The sequence below is a fragment of the Cygnus olor genome, chromosome 20, assembly GCF_009769625.2.
Source record: "Cygnus olor isolate bCygOlo1 chromosome 20, bCygOlo1.pri.v2, whole genome shotgun sequence".
Taxonomy (NCBI): Eukaryota; Metazoa; Chordata; class Aves; order Anseriformes; family Anatidae; genus Cygnus; species Cygnus olor.
In genome coordinates this window covers 10,917,229-10,939,749 of record NC_049188.1, presented here as the reverse complement: position 1 = coordinate 10,939,749, position 22,521 = coordinate 10,917,229, and the positions used below count along the sequence as shown (strand labels likewise).

The following is a 22,521-nucleotide window of genomic DNA, read 5'->3' as shown; positions in this document are numbered from 1 at the left end:
GTGGGCATGGTGGGCGCAGCGAGGGGCTCTGCAGGCTTTGGCACAGCTTGGAAGGCAAATCTCGAAAGCTGAATTGCAGCGGCCCTGACTGCGGCTGGGTGGTGGCCGCTGCCTGTGTTGGGGTCGTCCTGGTGGCAAGTCAGTCGCTGTCGTCGTGGGCCAGTGGCAGACCGTTCATCGGCCCGATTCTGAGGTCTTGAAGTTCTGCGAAGTTGTGTCTTGCACAGGAAAGTTGAAGTGGTGATTTTCAACCGCTGGTAAAGCTCTTTCCAACCCGTGATAAAGCTCGTAAGCTTGTTCTGTAACTTCTGAAAATAAGGGCATTAAAGACTGTCTTTTGATAAATAACGGTTATTTAACTTTGTGTTTATTAATTACAGGTGATAAAGGAAATGGCTTAATGTTATCTTTTCTCAGCTGAGTGGAATATGGTACAGATATACTCAAGGCTATTAGTGTTATTAATTTCAAATCAATATCCGTGTACTTTCATCAAAAAACTGTACCTTTTGTATCAGGTTAGAGGATACCTAAACAGCTGCTAGCACCTTTTCTACGCGTATGGAAAGCAGATCCAGTTTTCTTAATAATTGACATCTAAGATCAATGAAGAGATTCCTTAACTGAACATTCTTGGATACAAGCACAACAGCCTCTAAAGGAGGCTGCTTCCAAAGGTGCTACAGTATTGTGTACCATCAGATACCTCAGTGCTTTCCACTTTTTAAACAGCTTTGCAGTCCTGCACTTCAGAGTTTCAAAATGAGTTTTTATAATCTGACCATAAAGGTCTTGTTAAGCATGCATATTAAATCTTTTTTTTCTTCTGGAATAGCCACTTTTTTTTTTTTTTTTCCAATTTTTAATTGGCAAAGTTATCTCACAGGTCTGAAAAGGCTGCAACATTTCGCTCCAGAACCAGATAGGTAGGAGTGACTAGACATGGGAAAGCCTTTGAGTTTTCCCTCTCCAGCCAGTGTCACAGACCTTGCGGATATCACTCCAGACAGAAAGTTGACCAGGTGACTCGTGGCCTTCAGGCACCATTGTGTAGAATGCTTAATAATTTATGCCATGTTAATGCATAGAGGCAGTAACTTAACAGATGCCAAATGTGATGTCTGTTGGAAAGCCATTTGAAGCTTTCCTTGTTTTCTAAGATACTATGATTGTGTTTATCTGTGAGTTGGCCTAATCATACTTTTTTCTTAAATGATGTTATTTATGAATCACTTTATGAAAATTTTTTCATGAGGATAGAAAAAATTCATTTTACTTTGGCAAGTAGAGAGAGGGTTCTGCATCCCGTAGATAACAATTATTGATTTTTTAAAAATACATCTTTTAATAGCCACTAATTCGACTGGATTGGTTTTAACAATCCTAACAAGGGTATGTCATGCAGATCTCTAATATTTCTAAAGTTTACCTGTTACTGTATGTCTTTTGAAAACAACAAAAAAATAATCTGGTATAATGTATCTTTTGCCTTTTCTCCTACTAGTAATTTGTTACCTTTTTGCATTTAATAAGCTTTATGGGAATTGTTGAGTTTCAGGACAAGTATTAATAAAGGATTTGGGAGAAATTATACATAGGTCAGCAGGCTGTCTTAAAATGAAGTTAGAAATGCATTTCTAGAGACAAAGTTTGACTTAAACTGTCTGTGTGGTCAAATGTTGTGCTTTAACAGTTTAACAGGGTGCTTTCATGGCTGATGTGTGCTGCTATACAGTTTTGCTTTTCTAGTTGCTTCAGCAGTACCTGAAAACATGACTTCTATCCTGAATTCAGGATATGCAGGGTCTTCTACTCTGTTACGGCAACTGTCAGGCTCAGCTACATAATGGCTTTTCCATGTCTCTTGCAGTGAGGTTCTGTTTCAATTCATCTTAAAAGATATAAAATTAGATAGTTGGAAAGGTACCAGAGATTCTGTCTATACATTTTTCCTTTGCCTGCTGCATAAAATAAAGCAACTCAAGGACCAAAATGCCATTGTTCCGTGTCCTCTTTAGCTTATTTGACACTTTAACCTGACTTAGTTAATGTGGGTAAGAGAGAGGCTGTATCATAGCATGCCTCTATGTGGGTTGTCCATGCACCAGCGTAGTTTATAAGGTTGTTGACTGCTGCTTCCTATTTCAGTGGTGAAAACAGTTGGATTGGAGCAGTGGCCGTCCCTTTGCTAAACTGGGATAAGATCAAAATGATGCCTGTGCTTGTGGTTGGAAGCTCCATCTATGTTTAAGCTTTGTGCTCTAATTTTTTTTTTTTTCTAATTCAAATAAAAGCTATAGAGGAAACCACTTGCATCAGTCTCCTTTTTTCTAAAAAAAGACAGTAAAAGTGAAGTTATTGAACTCTTTTTTTCTTGTAAGGTTTAGCTTGGTGGATATTTGTGTAGAAGCTGACCAGTTTCTTTCTGGTCGCTCAGCGCTGGCGCTGCCTACAGTTAGGGTGCAGAAAGTGTTCCAGCATGTCAGAGAGTCCAGCGGAAATAGCTGAGAAATCTAAAAAAAATTCAGTGCTAATATTTCCTTTTTATATAGCTTCCTATTTTAAATGGTAGTATAAAAAGCAATTTTATTTCTAGGTGACCTTGCTGCAGTGGCTGTTGTGGCAGGAAGCTCCAGAAGTGTGTAATACGATGATTCCGTAGCATGGAAGCACACAGAAGAAGATCTCTGACACAAGCCTTTGAGAGGCAGTTCTGAAGTGTTTTATCACTCAGTGGTATTGAGCTTTTCTGCCGTTGTCAGCACAGTGACTTGAAAATTCAAATAAAAAGTACTAGTAATGCTGAAATTTTTAATTAAATGTATCTATTTTCCACTAATGACTTCCGAAAATATATTATAAAAATAACATCTATCAATGAAAACAAAGCCTGAGTCATAAATGCTTTGATGTGCTTTTCCCAGTTTTGATATTAGCACAGTGAAATACATCACACTGTTTTAAAGCATTACAATCTGACAACTTGCAAGCGAATTACAGAATGAGGTGGAAATCACCCTGGCTGCCCTACGGAGCTTGGTGCCACTGGGTGCTGTGCAGGCGAAAACCTGGCAGAGCTGCTTTGAAGGGGTCGATCTGATGCGGTCTCTGCCTGTGGTGCTCTGCATGCAACACTGGGTGCAAAAGATCCCAAAGCCACTGAACTGAAAGGAAGCGTTCCTCGTAGATCTTCCTGGTGCTTGTTGTCCTCTAGAAGTATCTGCTGTGCCCGCTCCTGGAGGCGAGGTGCTGTGCGAGGCGGGTGTCCCGTGCGATCCCGTTCGCTCATTTTGACTTAGGAGTCTGCCCTGCCCTTAGGGAGAGCAGCATTTCCATCCTGATCTTAGTCCCTGGTACCCAAAAGAACCAATGCTTAAACCAAACCACAATTTCTGTGCAGAGGAAGTTGCAGTCAGGCATAAAAGTTAGACGGCGTGTTAGAGGTCCATTTCCCTACAAACAGGAGACGTTGATGTTAAGTAGATTGCAAGTAACGATGCAATCAAAAGTATTGTTCAAAAAAACGTTTCAAGTTCTGGCTTCTTTGGTAAAGTTCATCTAGCATGTTAAATATGGGCCTTTAAACTCAACAGCAAAGGTAGTGATGTTGAAGCGCTGGCAGAGACGGTCCTGGGCGGGTGACCGTGAGGAACGAGCCCGCGCCGTGAGTTGGGCAGGAGCAGAGCCCTGTCAGGTAGAGCTGCCTCAGAGAGACCTGCACAGGCCGCGTGCAGGGCCGAGGCCACCTGCAGGAGGCAAGCACAGGTAAATGTGAAATCCCGTGTCCAGGATGGAGCAGAACCGGGCATCCGCGAGGGCTGGGTCTGACTGGCTGGGACGTAGCTCTGCCGGAGAGCAGACCTGGCTTTACAAGGCCCTGGGTAACCAGATCTACAGCCCTGCTTTCAGCAGCAGCATGGACACTGTGATCACCAGGTCTCTTCCAGCCCAGACTGCTCCGATTCTCCCTCTCTGTTTCCCCAAAGCAGAATTCTTGCTTGTGCAGAAAGTTCTGTTAACTCCTCTGGAAAGGTGCTCGGCTCCTTCTGAAAGGTCTAAGACGGGAGTAAGCCTAGGCTCATGCAGAAAGAGGGGTTTACTGGTCTAGGCCATTCCGTTTCTCCTGTTCTCCTGTTTTGCCCTCTCAAACCTAGAAGATGAAAGTCTGCATTATAAGTTTCAGAGATAAGAAAGCCATGTCTTCTCTGTACGTTTTCTCTGCATTGAAAATAAGTTTTGATGGTTGTCCTTGTTTCTTTGTTGAAGAAGCCAAATGAAACTTAGTGTCTTGACTATTATATTTACGTACTTTGTAATATAACTGGTAAAATGCTCCAACTGGCCAAGATACTGAAAGAAGCGTGCTGCAGCTGTAGAGTTGTTGTTAATTCCTTGGATTTTTTTTTAATGTCTTATTTTATTTTATTTTATTTTTTTTGCAAGATACCCTTTTCAATGTGAAAATATTGCATTGTGGCATTCATTTTGAGCTATCGGTGTCTTTTAGAATACATGTTTATTGAGAATTCTAGTTGAATTTAGGACTTATAGTAGCACTTGATTAGGTGGGGAATTCTTGGGTCATACTTTGCAGTGTAAATGGTTCATGTGATTTATGAAAAGGAACAATAATACTCATACCTTTTTTGTTCCCATTTTTGGTTCTTGTTCTTTCATGAAAATGTAGATCTTCAGTAAAATGAATTTTTACGAAATATTGCTTTCCGCGTGTTTGTGTGATAGTTTGGAAATGATTGAGTCCAGCGAAGAGTATGGGAGGGAGGTGGCTAGTTTGAGACCCTCACAGGATTTGGGTACAGTATGAAACAGTGTCTGGTGTTCACTCAGTAGGATTGACATTGTGGTTCTGTTCAGTCACCAAACCTTGTCTTTTCTGGAAAAGCTGCATTGCAGCATAGCCTTTGGTGCTGGCTGGTGAGGAGAGGTGGCTGAGGTAGGGCTCACGAGTCGAGGTTAGCTCTTGGAGTGTGTGTGGGGCTCCATCGGGAGGCCAGGCTCGGGGCGTTTGCCAGGGCTCCCAACAAGCCGCAGCCTGGGGCAGAAGGGGCCCCGCAGCTCTGGGCCTGCAGCCCTGTCCTGGGGGGCAGAGGACGGCCACGGAACCGCTGAACAGCTCGCCTCCAGTGTGAGCTGCTCAGGTTTTACCTCCGCTCAGCTCTCAGGATGCGGGTTTTAGCTTGCAGGTGTTACCCTTAGGAAGTCTTCTGGTATTTAACTAGTCTATTCTTCAAATAAAGTTTTGTCTTCTCAGAATTCTATCCTGTGTTTTTCTGCTCCTTTTGACATTTGATTTGTGGAAAAATTGTCACAGAGTAGAGGTTTGGCTTCAATTCAGAAAAAGAAATAGGCGAGTATGGGAATTTAGTTATATATATATCTCTAGTAGAAAGAGAAATGCAGGTGAAATAATCAATTTGTTTGTAGTTGTCTCCTGTAGAATGTATTGCAAGGTTGTTCCTGGTGTCTTAAAAATTCTTAATCCATCTCTAAAGATGTAAGTCTCAATGTAAAAAGCTTATACTACTTTTCTCTTTTTGTAGCTTCCAATAAAAGCTGGTCAGCAGAATACCCACACCAAAGTCAGCACGGAGCACAACAAGGAGTGTCTCATAAACATTTCCAAGTACAAGTTCTCTCTGGTCATCAGTGGTCTCACTAATATCTTAAAAAATGTTAATAACATGGTAAGTTCTCTAATTTTGGATTGTTGGGTGATTTTCATAATGATTTTTATCTATTCGTATTATACAATCTCTGCAGAGAAGCACTGAAATTTAGTCAAAATGATCATCGCCTTTTACACTTAAATATTTTCTTTTCATCTTCATATGCCATCACCAACGGCACTGAGCTGTGTTGCCTATAAAGGTGATGAGATGGTTGTGGCAGAGGAAGGAAGGTGATTAAGGGGACTCGTGCCCTTCATGGGAAGGGTCAGTAGCTGGGAAGGTGTGTGGCTCGCTAAGGAGCGGGTACCTAAGGGTACCTAACGCTACCTTGGGTCTCTAAGCAGTGGTTAGATACCAGCTGTGCAAACCAGTGGAATGCATTGCTTGGTGGGAGGTGGGGGAGGACGTTTTCCAACACGCGGAAAGTTGCTTCAGGTAGCTAGGGGAGCAGAGTGAACAAAGCTTTTAGAGGAATGCAGCAGGTTAACAGAGCTACTGAGCAGCCACGTTGAGGTTTTTTTTCTCAACTGTCCTGCCAGTGAGTGACTCTGCTGGGAGAAGAAGAGAAAAAGATGTAAAACTTAGGTTATTTGAATTTTCCAGGGTGTTTGGATGCTTTAGAATTTGTGTCCATGTGTATAAAAAAAATACCAATTTAACAAACAACCAGCTGAATTTCTATCAGAACCATGTTAAAAAGAAAAAAAAAAAAGATTTGAAAACAATCTCGTCTAATATTGCCACTCTAGACTTACACTTCCAAAGGCATACTCTACTAGTCAGTAGCAAAAAGGAATGAAGAATTTGTAGAAGTGATACACATTGCTCCCATTATTATTTGATGTGGATTGCAGCCTCGTTGAACCGCTTAATGTTGGTACTTGAGGGCACTGATGTGAAGGGATAAGGTTCAAGGTGATTTTTCTGAGTTCCAAAGAGAAATCTTTAGAGTCAAATGTCGTAGTAGATGTTTTCCTTCTGCGTACTGCTTTTGTCTTCTGCCTCTAAGGGAACCACGAAACGATTCCTGAAATCCAACAAAATACTTGAATTATCAGCAACACTAAAACTATCATTTAAAATAGATTTCAGTGAACCAAAAAGAAGAGAAGCCAGAAAGGAAAAAACCTGGTGCATATCCATAGTGTCCACTCTAGAAAAATAACTGTTGCCATCAAGTTGCACAAATAGGAAGTTTAGGAATCCTTTATGAGGAGAAAGATGCAGTTTGATTTTTTTTCAAGGAAGATCTGGTTTTGGATTTGTGATGAGAAAAGCTTAGTTCGTTGAGTCACGAAGCCATCTGATGTGTGATCGATCATTTGGCATCTCCGCAGACAGGTAATGGAACCGGCCAAACTCTAGCAATACTTATTTTTTTTAATGGTTTTAGTAACATAGTTTGCAGTGAGCCCAGTTGGTTGTCAGTTATATAGAGACGTGCATCTGCTGTAACATTATGAAGGACTGATAAAATCAGAAAATAGGTTGCCCTATTATTAGTGATTTTAAGCTGCTTAAAACTACCAATAATCCCTTTCAAGAGAGAATTCATTATATTTAAACTCCATAGGTATGAAGGAATGTGATATTTAAGATTGTCTGATAAGTGAGAAACCTATGTATTTAAAACAAGTTTCATCTCAAAATCTATGCATCATAAATAGAAAGACCTTGTTTAAAAAAAATCAAAAAAAATCAACATTTGCTTTGTGCTGAGGAGCAAGACTTAAGGTTTCCTGTGTTTGATGGAATGAGCTACTGTATGAGTCAGCAGTATTTTTAAAGGATTCCTGTAGGGTGAACAAAATGGACCAAGAGACTGTCTTAATACTAGAAAAAAGTTTTTAGGGTTTGCACTCTGCTCAAAGTTGCAATGAGTTGAACTATCCTGTCATGCGGTTTGAGATGTGACTTCTTTGGGCAACTTCACGTTGTGTTGCGTGTGCAGGCAGTAGTACCAATACAGGTTGGGCTAAATCTTTTCTGCCTTATTTTGCTGTCTTCATATTGCTGGAACTGGTCACTATTGCTGGCAATAAAATTGGACAACAACGTAAATGCTGGATGGAATTCTACCTCCATCCTGTTTCTGAAGTGTGGCATCTTTTTGGAGGGTCTCGTGTTTCTTCCTGTGGTCACCGCTAAATTTTGCAGCACTTGAGTAACGTTGTAGATATGGATTTCTTGTAATGTCATTTCTGTTGAGTAAAATGTTGGCAATGAAATACAAAATTAAATAAGAGTTAAGAGTAATTGATACCACGGTAGTTTGTGAAAAGGTATAACCTTCATTTCTGAATAAAGAAAATGATGGTCTGAGGAAGGCAAGGGCCTGCAGCGCACCTCCAGTCTTACTTTGCAGTAACTGTTTGTTCCTTATTAGATTTGGCATTGCAGATTGAACAAAGATATTTCTTCAGTAATTTCTTCAGTAAATTCTTCAGGTTTTAATTCCTATTTCAGTCTATTTTTTTGCTGGCTTTATTTCTGAACTTAACACTGGAGCGGTAAAGGAGCCATAACTTACTATGCCACTCTGCTACATTACTTTAATGCATTAAGAGTCAAATTTGTGCGTCTCAGATGAATCCTTATCTTTTCTTCTTCCAGAGAATATTTGGAGAAACTGCTGAAAAGAACTTATATCTATCTCAGCTGATTATCTTGGATACACTGGAAAAATGTCTGGCAGGGGTAAGTAGGCTTGCATAAGCAATTGCTAACTTGGTATCAAATGAGTTAGAGGGTATAAGTCAAATGTCTGTGTATCAATTATTACTGGTACTAAAGTTAAAACTTTTGTCATTTAGAGCAAAGTGAAATTAATGCTATTTTAAAAATGTTAAAACTTTCTATAAATGCAAGTAATTTACATAATTGATAAATTAAGGATTTGTGGGATGTTTTTTTACTTCTTAAAATTAATAATAGTACCTGTGGTAGTAATGATTAGAAATACTTTTTCAGCTAAATAGATCCAAGTAATTTTTTGATTTCGGCCTTCCCAGTACTCAACTAATTTCTGGAGTTACAAATAATGTCTTTCTTATAACAATTTGTTAAAGAATTGCGGACAGCTGTACTCAGAGAGGCACTTGTGAACTGGAGTAAGATAAGGCACACGGATAAAGAATTAGATTTGGTTATCAAGTGTAGCTAGATTACTATAAACTTTGAATGCTTGTGATGCATTCTACTTTAATATTTTTGAATAGATAGTTGGAAAAAAAATTAATCCCACAACTTAAAAAGTAGCATGATAGTAAATCATGTTAGAAGTAGTGGACAATTTATTATGAATATTTATGTTTTATAGTTCTAGGTTTTCTGCAAACAATTGATTTTTCTGAAGATTTCTTGTGACTTTCATTAGGCAAAATAATTTCATTTCAGTTTTTTGTAATTGTATATACAGCAGAAACTTTGCTATCGCTACTCTAAAAAATTACTTTTCCAGGTGTTTCCTAGTTTATATTAGTTAACTCTGTCCAAGCTTCCATTGGGAGTCCAATCCTGAGGTTTCCAATCAGCTGTGCTGAAAGGCAGTTTGCTATTACCTTTGGGATGTAAACGGTTGTACAACTCACTGTGTTAAACTGTGTAATTGCAAAGCCAAACTTCTCTGTGAGCAGAACTTGCAAATCTGTGGCTTATTCCTTTAACAAGAAGGATTTTTTTTAAAGCTGTATTCCTGGATGAATGTCATGAAAACATCTAGGCTCTTTGCAGTTTCCCTGTAATTGTTTTTGAAGGTTCTTTTTTTATAAGGTAACAACTATATTACAGTTAGATTTGTCAAGCAGCATGTCTTGTATTACAGTACTGAAACAACCTGAATAATTGTGGATTCATCTAAATTCACAAAAGATCCAGGTAAATACATTTTGCATAATAATGTTCAGCTGTAAAAGCTGAAGTAAATACCTTTTTTTTGGTACATTTTCTGTCTTTGATGTAATTAATCAAAAAAAAAAAAACACCAAAAAAACTGTTTCATTTCACTTTGCTTGAAATGTTAGTGTGCTTTTCCTGATACATGATGGTATTTGAGCAGCCTAAAATTATGCTGAATGCTTCTTGGTTTGTCCATTCAAATGAGAGCAAGTTGAGCCAGTATATGTTCAATAAGACTGAGCCAAAGTTCTATACAAAGAGCGTTGTGTTCTGTGATATCTTCAGACGTATTTCTTGCTCACTGTTCTTGCTCAATGTTTCATCAAGTTCTCATGGCAACAGGACTCAGGTCAACTAAGTGGGAGTCTCTGAAACTTCCCAATTCCCTATGGTAAATTCATTGGTAGAATTTTAGAAAGCTTTAATGCTGACCCTTCTGTTAAATCTCGTTCTTAGTAGAGCAAAGTTTCACTTCGAATTCTTTTCTAAATAGTTTCCTTATGTCTCATACTGTACAAACTGGCAAAAATTGGATTTTTCTTTTTTCAGGAAATTAGAGACATTTTCCACTCATATAGAGCAATCCCAGGCAAGAGCAATGGAGGAGCACTTCTTTTTCTGTTCCTTTAAAAAAAAAATAAATTGCTGTCAAAATATAGGGCTCAGAATAGAAAAGAGAAAGAGGAGTAAGGATGGATCTTTGCCCTTTGAGCTTCCATTCAAAGCCAAGATAGTTAATGCTTTACTGCTAATGTTTTGCATAGGCTGACAGTTCATTTCTCAAAAAGGAAGCATATTTCACTTCAAAACCTAGTTTGTTATTTTGCCCAGTAGTATTGATCAAGTTAGTGTCCTGTGTATTTTGGAGATTAATTTGAAAAGGTAACGTGATTTGAATGAGTAGGGTTATTGTTCAAATGGGAAGAATCCTTTTCTGTGTACTCTACTGTGGTCAGTGGTAGTGTGCAGGCAGAATTTGAAGTTTAGATTCAGGTCCTGTCCTACCAGTGGCAGATTTTTTTTTCCTCCAAACCTAGAAAATAGAATATCATGAACTACCAAATGTTTATTTTTAGCAACCGAAGGATACCATGCGACTAGACGAGACTATGCTGGTAAAACAGTTGCTGCCAGAAATCTGCCACTTCATCCACACTTACCGTGAAGGCAACCAGCATGCAGCCGAACTGCGCAATTCTGCCTCGGGGGTTCTTTTTTCTCTTAGCTGCAATAACTTTAATGCTGTGTTCAGCCGCATTTCCACCAGGTAGGTGTTTTGGTAGCTTGACTTAGCCACTGTATTAGAATGCCTACTAAATATTGCTGTATAGAACATCTGTCATGAACTTCAGTCTTTCATTTTTGAGAAATGTTAACTGTTTAAATGATATTTAGCAGGATAGTTCTTAAATGAAACCCATATGTTTTTCAAAATTTTACTGGAGTTTCAGGTTAGAAAAGGTACCTGTTTCATACCCATTCTGGGTTACTGTCAGCATATTTTCTGTGAGCTGCATTTATTGTGCTTTTTTCTATCTCCTTTTGTAAATCCAAGTTAAATGCTATTTTAGAGTGAAACTAATCATAACCCAGAGAAGCGTATTGCTGTAGCCTAAAGTTGAATAATCTCTTGTGGATGCAAGGTGTTTTGGAGAAAAAAGGATGCTGAAGGTTATGACTTATATCCATTTATTTATGAATTTAGAATGCAAAATTTCAGATTGTTTACAACTTCTGCTGGAGCCCTAAAACTCTTTTTCTTCCCATTTCTTCCCGCTTGAAGGTTATTACGTTAAGCCTGTCTTATGTCGAGGGGGGAACAAACCAGCTGGACTCGAGCATTGTTTGTTAGTTGTTGGAAAAGACCCATTTGTCTTCTGACTGACTTTGGTTTCACACCACATTTACTGTAAAAATAACTTTAAAACTTTTATACTTTTCTAAGTAAGAAGAGAGACAGTCCAACATTTCCGTCTATGCTTTGCTCTTTTTGCCATGTTCCAGGTCTTTCTGATGCTTCAGCATTTGACAGTCCATTGAAGTTGTGTATTGAGCTTTTTATTACTGAATTGCTTTGATGTTTTTTGAATGTTGCTTGAAGCAGCTTAGCTCTTATCACACATTGTTACAGCTAGCAACATCCTTGATGTATTAGGAGTGGATTTTGCACACCCTTCTATGGTTGAATAGCAATGAATATGCCAATTGAATTGAAAAAAAGATTTATATGCTCCTTATAATGTAAACAAAAATGAATTCATTTTTTTGGAAAATATTTGCATTTTAGAAATCAAACTAAAATTATTTGAAATTTTAAGTATTTTCAAAACTTTTAAAGAACCCTTAATAACTTCAGTAACTGTTTCAAGAACATAGACTTGGCAGCTAGCATGGAGGATGTGGTTTTACTCAATAGGTTGATTATGTTCTGTTGCTTATAGAAAAGGAAACGATTTCTTTTGCTCCTTTTATAGGAAGTATTTTTCAGATGAGATTTTTTGACAGTCTTTGAATTTAGTCCATGAATCTGTACTTATTCATACGTCCCTAGCATGGTTTAGTTCTCAAGTGCCAACACCCTTCTTACCATGGGTTTGAGCTGGAGTGTAGTGCTTTTCCCCGACCTGCTTTTCTCTTCAAGATGGCTTGTACAGAAATAGTTAAATACTTGACCAATTGTTGCTGATCTCCACAGGGGTCAGCTTGCCGACAGTTAACATTGCTGATCTTTTGACCTGTGCTTCCTGTTTAGGCATATTTCTAGGCCTTGTACAGCAGCTGGGGGATTTTTGGCACGAAAAGCACAGCAGTGGGGACCTTCCCATTCCCAGCGTGGGCTGTTAAACTTCCCTGGCATTGAAGAAATGAAGAGCTGCTTTTGTGTGTAGTACTAGAAATTGCATTCCATGTCAAAAACACATCTGTAGCTTTGGAACAAGAGACGGCAATCTTTAGTCTTGTGAGAACATATGATTTAGTTATTAGTGGGTTAGTATCTGATGAGAAGTTTAGTAAATCATCGAATACAAAAGTATGAAATGGCGCCATTGGATTTAGAATGGTATGATTAAACTTCATCCCCTTCCTTAGGCCAAAAAAACATGGACTTTTTTCATCTTAAAATACGGTTGTAGCTTACTTCAGTGCCATTAATTGTCATCAGTCATTGCTTTGCTCTAGAGAAGTTAGCTGGGACAAAACTTGTCACTAAGGAGCGGTAGTCTAAAGGTGTCATGTCTCCGTGATTGTAATATTTAGATGAAAAAATGGCAAGATTATAGCTACATTATGGGAGATAACAGAAGGATTTAGACAAAACTTGGGTGTAAACAGACTATCAGCAGATGGTATGGGTGTCTTGTGAGACTTATCACTGGTATTTCTAGATCTGTTCTCAGTATGGCTGAGAACAAGACTTTAATATTAGCTCTTAATCATGCAAAATGTGTCTTTTGTTTCTAAACATGAAAAAATTTATAAGAGGGCATCATCATATAATATTCTTCTGCTATTCAACAGTATATAAAATCACAGGTGTGAGTTTATACCTACCTGACATCATCTGGTTGAGAAGTTAATTTATTTTGTATATTTTAGATTGCAGGAACTGACTGTTTGTTCAGAAGATAATGCTGATGTTCATGATATTGAACTTTTACAGTACATCAGTGTGGATTGTTCAAAACTAAAACGACTTTTGCAAGGTATGATGTGAATGTGTTGTGTTTTTTTTTGAAATATATCTGTATATGACTAGTTGGAGATGATACAACAGCATTGATGCATGTATCTTTTTATTGCTGTGTTTTACTCCAAATATTCATATATATTTTTACTGAAACATTAAAAAATATTGGGGTAGCATGAAGTCATTGGTTTAAATGCAGAATGTTTTACCTTTACAGAGACTGTATTCAAGTTTAAAGCCCTAAAGAAAGTAGCTCAGTTAGCTGTTATCAACAGTCTTGAAAAGGCAAGTATTATAATATTTTGTTTCATTGCTACATTGCAGACTTTCTCTAGTTTACAAATATTTGCAATTCAGTAATTTACTGTAAAATATGCAATTGTACATCAGTTCAATGCATATGTTCTGCAAGAAATGTTGAGTTCTTAGAAGTAAGAGTAAAATCTCTCCATTTAAATACATAATTCAAAAATAAAAATATTTTTTAAGCTCTGGAATGTAAAGATGTTTTTTGTTACCTGCAGGCATTTTGGAACTGGGTGGAAAACTATCCTGATGAATTCACAAAGCTGTATCAAACACCACAGACTGATATGGCTGGTAAGGCATAACAAATGATGTGGTGTTCAAAAGTTGGTTTTATTTTTTTCCTGTTAAGTCTTAAGGGTTTTTTTGGGGGGGGAGGGGGTGTTCTTTTGTTGTCGTTTTGTTTTTTCCCCCCAAGACATCCCCACATTCGTTTTTGTCCCCTCTTTGCTTCTTATGTAGCCTGCATGTTAGAAACAAATTCCTGTCAACATTTTCAGGGCAGGCAGGGATGTATGGCTGTCTGATTTCTCTCTTGATGCAACTTTTAAATAGATTCATTTTGTGGTTCACAACACAAGGAAATATAACCCAAAAGCTGCAAACTCTTTAAATATTTTTCATCTAGGTACAGGAAAAACAACAACAACAACACAAACCTTGATTAAAGAACAGTAACTGTATTTGTCTATAGTCAAAAAGTGATGAAAATTTATATTTTCAGATAAACCATGGCTCTACATGGTTTGAGCCCATTTATCTCAGGTAGCATATTACTAATATGCAAAATGGATGTTTTTTTTCCATGTAGGTGGAGCTATCACTCTGCTCTTTTATACCTATTATCTGCCTTTTCATAATTATAATTAGTGTTGAACTTGGGTTTATATTTTATGCAGATTGTGCAGAGAAGTTGTTTGACTTAGTGGATGGCTTTGCAGAAAGCACAAAACGTAAAGCAGCAGTTTGGCCACTGCAAATCATACTCCTGGTCCTGTGCCCAGAGATAATCCAAGATATAGCAAAGGATGTGGTAGAGGAAACTAAAATGAACAAGGTAAGAGAAGAAAAATATCTTAATTCTGATTTCTAAAGCGTGCTTGTCCTTGCTTATTCTGTATTTCAGATGTATTTTACTATGGTTTTTATGCCTAAAGCATATTAGAATTCCATACATAAATTTCTGCACCCTTTTTAAGTTCTCACCTAGCATATGTTCTTCCACTGTCAATAATTCATGCAAATAGTATGTCCCAAACAATATTATTCTTCACTTGGATGTCTCCCTGGAGATTTGAATCCGAGTGTTGATTGCCTTGCTTGCACCAGTAGCAAGCTTAGCATAACTTCTAACTGGTATGCATGTATTGTACCATTCCAGGTTTCTGCAGTGTGTTTACTGTGTTCTGTAATTGCAGTACCTGTAGCAGATGGAGAATTTGATGTGGCTGCAAACACTGTGATTGCGAGTTGTATTCTGATTGCCCTAGAATTATCCAAAATGAATGTCTTTATTAAACATAATGTTTCTCCAAAATGCTGCATAAAGTTACTTTTTGCAACCCCAGTATCCATGACTTCTGATCAGGAAATGCAGTGATGTTAGTTTTAATACTGAAGTTTCTAAAAACCCTGACCACACGTTACCAAAGCTCTGGCTATAACTATTCCGAATTTTAATTCTGCAGAAACTCTTCCTGGACAATCTCAGGAAAGCACTTGCAGGCCACAGTGGGAGCAGACAGCTGACTGAAAGTGCTGCTATTGCTTGTGTTAAACTTTGCAAAGCATCTACCTACATCAACTGGGAAGATAATTCTGTCATTTTCCTACTAGTGCAGTCCATGGTTGTAGATCTTAAGGTAAAAATATGTTTCCTAATTGCAGCGAAGAAATTTGAATTTTTAAATGCTGAAATTAGCTTCAAACTTCTTAATCAAATACCATAGTGTTTTTCAGATGAATGTTTTCCTTTTTTTCCTTAAATAAAATAAAGAAATGAGTTAAAGAGCAAAGGAGGAGTAGTCTTCCATTTCTTTGATGGATTTTATTTGGTCTCCATTAGGCCTCCTAAAACTTTAATTTGTTTGAGATGCTGAACTTTAAAATACAAACTTTTATTTAAAAAAATGCTTAGAAGTAGTGATTGGTTTGTTTAGTTAGTATTAACAAGAATGGCAATTGAATATTTGAGTCTTAAGTAGTAGATATTGGTAGATGCAATTTGAAGAAAGTGTAATTTTTAAAGCAGCCTTTTTTCCCCCCAGTACGATTTATTGAAAGTAGACAGGAATAATCTCGGTGTCTTTTTTTATATATATAGAATTTGCTGTTTAATCCAAGTAAACCTTTTTCAAGAGGCAATCAGAACGCAGACATAGACCTTATGATTGACTGCTTAGTCTCATGCTTCCGCATAAACCCTCATAATAACCAACACTTTAAGGTGAGAACACAACTTACTGGTAAGTCGTTCTCAACATACTGTTGATGACCTGTCTATTATCAAATATATGCAAACAACAGCTGGAAGTTTGTAAATAATTTCAACTGTATAAGTATCCCTTATTGACGATTCCCTTCATGTTTTCATAATTTTTTTCTTAGCTGGTTAGAGTTTCTTATTGTCATGTCTAGATTTGACAGTTTTGTCAATTTAATAAAAAGGCTCCAGTATGATTCTCATTGTGATATGAAAGATGGCAGAGAAAAATATGTTCCTAAGTGGCTTTTATGTATTATTTTTATTGTAGATCTGCTTGGCACAGAATTCCCCATCAACATTTCATTATGTACTGGTAAATTCACTCCACCGAATAATCACAAATGTAAGTTCTGAAAGTATTTAATTAGCCTATCTGTCTCTGACTTCTCTTCGGATCCACATCTACTTACTAAATAAAATCTAAATACTAGACCAAATCTTGTTGCCTGTATCTATGCCTCAGAGTTGCTTGTTAATACACAAGCACATGCAAATCTTAGTTGGCACTATCCACCAATTGGATTCCCAGTTTGAGAGCTTTTCCTGATCAGGATGAAAATATAATCAGTCAGTGTTAAGCAACTAGCCTTACTTAATTTACGTAATATTTTCTATTTCATTTATCCCAGCATGGTAATGAGAACTCTATTAAAAAAAAAATTAGACATTTTGACAAATAGGGAAGAACATGCTACTGTAGATGTGGTGGTGTATCTAGAGAAGTAATGAAGTTGTTTAAAGTTATATTGCTTTGGTATTTGTACACTTTTGAAACAGGCGCTATGCTTTACTCATGTTTAATGTGTTGAATAATACTATTTTTCAGATATTATCAAGCACTTAAAAGACTAATTTTCTATTTTGTTTAGTGTATCAGAATGATTTGAGCTCACATTAAGTGTTTGAAGTATTACTAGCTGTCTGTATCCTGAAGCCTACTGTGGTTTCCTGTATCCGTGGTTTCAGAGTTTGTGTTTGTTCAGAAGGAGAAGAAATATAGTAAGCAGCTGACTTGGAAGCATTGCTTCTGTTATACTTCATTTAAACATTGACAGCTTTATCGCTACAATGAAAAAATAACACTTGTAATACTGTGTAAGATACTCATGTAAAGTTCTGTTATATTACAGCTTTATAACTTTGATATCTAAGCTAAATCATAATGTAACTCTCATGTTACCAGTTTATCTTTTGAGCATTTCTGTGTTTTCATTCTAGTCTGCCTTGGACTGGTGGCCCAAGATCGATGCCGTGTACTGCCATTCCATGGAGCTTCGCAGCATGTTTAGTGAGACTCTTCATAAAGCTATTCAAGGCTGTGGGGCACATCCAGCAATTCGCATGACTCCGGTAAAGACTTGTAAAGAAGTTGTTAAAACACAAGCCTCTTGTTTTTCCTTTGTCTCCATTCCATTACAGCTTTTTTATTCATTAATTTTAGACTGGAAACTAGAGGGAGAAAGAACATTGCAATCCAAAAAGCAACAGAGAGCCAGCCATACATGTTCTGTAAACCTTTCAGATTTTGGTGCATTGACTAACTGTTCCTAGTCAGTTAATGACGTATGTTTCTCAGTTTTTTTTCATGCTGCTTTTAAACTGGCAGTATAGCAGTATTTCTTCTGTAACTGTCCTGTGGCTAACTGTTCTTTTTAAGCTTTCTTGCTGTGTGAATAGCTAGGTAATATGTCCATTTTTATTTAATCTGAGAAACAAAAGCATTCTGTATGTGAGCATAATTTCTGAAAACTGCAATGCTTTTACCATGATTGGCATGAATATTTCTTCATTTGTCTTGCTTAATTTCCTTTGAGCAAGTTGACTGTTTGGTCTTGGTGACAGCACCAAAGTGATCTAGACTTTTCAAACATTATGAAATAAAGCCAGTATTCCCGGTCACCTTAGGAGAAAAAAAAAAAAAAAAAAAAGAGGAAATTCAAATTTGTAGTTCATCCAGATTTTTTCAGTAAGTTCACATGCAGCTGCATTACCTTTCTTCTGAACTTTCCGTGTAGGACTTCAGATGTGTCAAGTTAGCTCATTGGTTTTCTGAATTGTTTCAAAGTGCGTTTGTAGTCCCAAAGTGTTGGATGTTTGGTTTGGAAGAAGGCCTAAAATGTTGCGTGAAAATATTCCTATTGGGCTTCTCATACAAAAGCAAATGATCAAAATACTTTCAGTTGAAAGCTACAACTTGTTTAACTTGCTTTATATGTGTGTGTGTGTATATATATATTTATATATACATATCTATATTCATCTGTAGAGAAAATAGCAGGGATGTTGTAATGGCAACTCTGACATTGACTGGTGGTGCTTTGTCTTCTGCTTCTTATTTTCTGTTCTTATTGGCTGCTGTCGCTCTCATGGTCAGATGCCAACCAGTCACTGTTTTGCATGGCAGTGGGCCTCTGTTGCTGTAAGTATCACCCATTGTAACTACCGCAGAAAAGCCTTTCATTGCTCTGACTTTTCTGTGCATAGTTACCACTGCAGTCACATCACTTCATCTCGGGCACGAAAGGTAGCGTGCTTTACGTGAGAGCACAGGACTGGAGAAGACCTCTTCACTGCTGGTCCAGCAGTTGCAACACCATCCCTTACACAAATCTGTTGAGCTCCTTGGTAGAAGTAAAGGCTTTTTGTTGGGTGTGTTCTTTTCTTTCTAACCCCTGCTTTTCCATCACGATGCTCTTCCAGAATCTCCCTGCTCTGGTGTTTAGAACTGTTTTCTAATTTCCAGCCTAAACTTATTTGCGTCTAAGTTATCCCCACGTGTTTTTGTTCCACTGTTGTCTGTTAGGTTCAAACTGGTATTTATCCCATTGATGTCTGTGCAGAGAGTAGCCATGTCCCTCTCTTTGTTTTCTGATAATCTTTAGTTTTGATTGTGTGAAGTAAATAAATTGCTTCACAGAAACTAATCAGCTTCTTTTGGCATGTGCCTCTTCTCAGAATTCACTTAGCTGTACCAAATTAAGATTTTGCACAGAATGAGTTACCACTACCACCATAGTATCAGTTTCTTGATCAGATACTTTTTATGTGGTAAATTTTATTCTGTTTTCATATTAGCTGTTCAGCAAAATAGCAAGAACTTCTAGCATTTCTTGTAGAATTAAATTCTATGGTATCATGTATATACTTCAGTTATCTTGAGGATGATTTCAAGCTAGTTTAATTTTTTTTGCTGAAAATTTATAAATTTAATGAAAATGAAAAACAAGTTCATGTTATTGTTTAATTGAGATTTTATCAAATAAGAAGTTAGAATAAATAATTTTAAAAGCTGAATTTCTGAAGTGTTGTATTCTGTCTTGTGTTGAATATCCACAACATTTTTTTTTTCACGTTACTGTCTCTTAACTTTTGGTAAGAGTAAGTAAAAATACTGATGTAATCCCTGGTGACAGGAGTTTAAAATTCATGAAAATATAAATTCTGCAAATATATTGTAGAGAGATAAGAATCTTTTATGTTTGGGCATTCTGAGGACCAATTAATGCAAGTTCACATTTATATATATATACATGTATTTTGTGTGCATATATATATTATATTTTATATTTTCATACTTATTTATAGTGTATATATACATATATATACACATATAGTCTTTCACACACTTTAGCATGTGTCTAGATTATTTTTGTTAAGATGAAGGTGCTGCAGTCAATTGCCATACAACAGGGTGGTTCACTTTGGGGGTACTGTGCACACTGTAGTATTGAGGCATAATCTTGATTTTGGAAAATCCTTATAACCAGTAGCATCCATATACACTTATTTCACGGCTAACACTCTGTATGACTATTAGTTACATGTATCGGTCATACTGTTAACTGGATTGTATTGTGTGAACAGCAGTGGTAGAACACGGTACGGTTCATAATGGAGTCAAATCAGAATACCTTATATGAATTCTCAGTACGTACCTTAAAACATCTTCCATTTCAGATGAGGAGGTTGAATGGTCCAGAAACAGTTTACTGATTTTTTTTCAAATGGAGCTAGCTTTTTTATTTAAAAGATGCATTGTGTACCTTGTGAAAACTGAAAGGTATATTTTTCAGAGGTTGTACAGATGAAAATGCTATCATCTAGACTGATTATGACAGGAAAATAGAAAATGATTTGCCTTTGAAAAAAAAAATCCTTACCCTCTCATGTAATCAAGCTTACGTGGGATCCTTTTTTTGTCTTTTCTTGACCAGAGGAAATCCTCTAAATTCTTATTAGTCCTTCTATCCATTTTTTTTTGTACAGTTTGTCTTACACAAAATCTTTTCTTATATCCATCTGCAGATCACTAAAATATTTCTTAAGGCAAGTTTAAAGATATAATAGTGATAGTGTATGCATATTTAATAGGGTATTTTTAGGTAGAAGGCTATGCAACTATACTGGAGTGAATTGAATATAATTTATAACTTTTTCATGAGTTATAGATGGTACAACCAATTTGCTTCATAAGATGTTTAATTATAACTGCTCCATAGAGTACCTTACTGACAGTGACTGTGCTTTTCCTCCTGTCAGAGTCTTACATTTAAAGAGAAGATGACAAGCCTTAAATTTAAAGAAAAACCTACTGACTTGGAAACCAGAAGCTACAAGTTCTTGCTATTATCCTTGGTAAAATTGATCCATGCTGATCCAAAGCTTTTGCTGTGTGTAAGTATGTTATATTATTCATTCTATCCCAGACAAAATCATGACAAAACAGTAAAATTTACTTCTGAGGCTTCTAAATGAATAAAGATTAAAAACATAAACCTGACATCTAGGATACCTGTCAAAGCAAAAAGACAACAACAAAAAAACCTGAGCAATCACAATGAAAGGGACCATAAAGCTCTGTAACTCTGAAGGGAGAAAAAAGGAAAGGAGAAAAGAACAAAAAGAAAACTAAAATCAGGCAAAAAAAAAAAAGGAAAGCCATTGTTTCAGTGACTAGAAAGATATTTTCTTAGATCATTGCTAGTTTCTGTTAGTATTGTCTATGGTGCTGAGTAAAATAATTTAACAAGCCTAACGTTTAACAGTGTTTTCTTGTGAATTCATGCCAGAATGAATATTCCATTCTTTTCAAATATTACCTTGTGGCTTTGCAAATCTTGTGTATGAACTCCGTGAAGCTGCAGAAGTAAACTAAGTGTCGATAAAATCTGATAATGTCTACACATGGAGAGCATGTGTTATGCAGTGTTGCCAAAATTAGGGTACTACTAGCATCTAATCAGTGTGCTAAATATTTTCCTTTTGTCTGGTCTGTTTATTTTTTAGTTTTAAAATATTTCTATTGTATCAAAGATATAATATGCAAGAGTATCATGGCTTAAAAAGAAATGAGATACTCTGTTAAAATCCACCTATTTTAATTATAAGACTGTTGCTTAGCAGTCAGTTACATGGTCAGTCATTGAAAAGTTTTACTTCTCAAAGGTGCTTTCCTTTTTGCTATTTAGAATCCAAGGAAGCAAGGGCCTGAGACACAAGGTAGTACTGCTGAATTAATTACAGGCCTTGTACAACTTGTTCCGCAGTCCAGCATGCCAGATATAGCACAAGAAGCCATGGAGGTAAGGGATAATGTTCTGTATGCCAAGCAGTTTGTTTAAACTAGGAAACAATTTGAAATAACTACTTCAGTATTGTTGGAGAACAATTTCTTTTTTATTGCCATTTTGACAGTATTCGAACAATTTTTGCAGCAATACACTTACAAACTTTGTGTTGTTTTTTTTTTTCAGAATTTGTTAGAAAAAATAGTCAAGATTTCCATATTTGTCTTTTAACTTGTATTTTCTCTAGTGTCATTGCATTTCTTTGCCTCCATATCAGACAGCCCCATGTAGTAGGGGACTTCAGATTAGATATTTTGTTTGCCATAGTTGCTTGGGCTAATTAAGGGTAAATGACTTCTAATCAATGATTATGTTTGTTTTGAGTCTTTGACCAGTTGAATTTTTGAGATACACATTTCTTCTAAAAATTGTCTTCAATTTATAAATAGTTGATTTTTGAGGTCTTTTAGTTAATCAGACTAAATCAAAAGCAGAAATTAAAGTTTTGGCCTTAGTTCACCAGTAAGCCCTAGAATATGGTCAGAAGCTATTCTTACCCAGGTTTTCTGTTGTGAAGGGAATAATTACAAAGAGGAAAGTATTTACTTGTCCTTGGCAAAAAGCTTGAACTACAGAAATTTTGTTGTTGCTACCAGAAGTTTATGTCCGTAAGATGTGTTGCATTAATATTTTTGCAGTTTGGATCATTCAGTAAATATTGAAGTCAAAGCCTATCTTTTAAAAAGGTTGTGTTTCTAGCATGGGTTTGTGTGGAAATACAAGGTAAATCTAATTGGGAATAAAATAAAATACCTTTCACGTGGACTAACAGCAAACTGTTGTTCTGCTATATAAAATGCTTTTTATATCTTTTGTTTTTTTAAGCAA

General features: G+C 36.7%; 1 protein-coding gene across 4 annotated transcripts in view; it reads left to right on the top strand.

The window, feature by feature from the left end:
• NF1 (neurofibromin 1) overlaps nt 1–22,521 on the top strand; it is a 100,188-nt gene that overhangs the window by 4,678 nt on the left and 72,989 nt on the right. For all 4 annotated transcript variants that reach the window (XR_005813981.1, XR_005813982.1, XM_040532549.1 and 1 more), the window contains exons 2-14: nt 5,562–5,705; nt 8,304–8,387; nt 10,664–10,854; nt 13,185–13,291; nt 13,493–13,560; nt 13,800–13,875; nt 14,481–14,638; nt 15,270–15,443; nt 15,905–16,027; nt 16,335–16,409; nt 17,285–17,416; nt 20,606–20,740; nt 21,535–21,648. Coding sequence is in view for 2 of the 4 variants with exons in the window: in XM_040532549.1 (XP_040388483.1) it covers nt 5,562–5,705; nt 8,304–8,387; nt 10,664–10,854; nt 13,185–13,291; nt 13,493–13,560; nt 13,800–13,875; nt 14,481–14,638; nt 15,270–15,443; nt 15,905–16,027; nt 16,335–16,409; nt 17,285–17,416; nt 20,606–20,740; nt 21,535–21,648 (1,581 nt within the window). In the remaining 2 variants the exon portion in view is untranslated. The remainder of the gene's footprint in view (nt 1–5,561; nt 5,706–8,303; nt 8,388–10,663; nt 10,855–13,184; nt 13,292–13,492; nt 13,561–13,799; nt 13,876–14,480; nt 14,639–15,269; nt 15,444–15,904; nt 16,028–16,334; nt 16,410–17,284; nt 17,417–20,605; nt 20,741–21,534; nt 21,649–22,521) is intronic.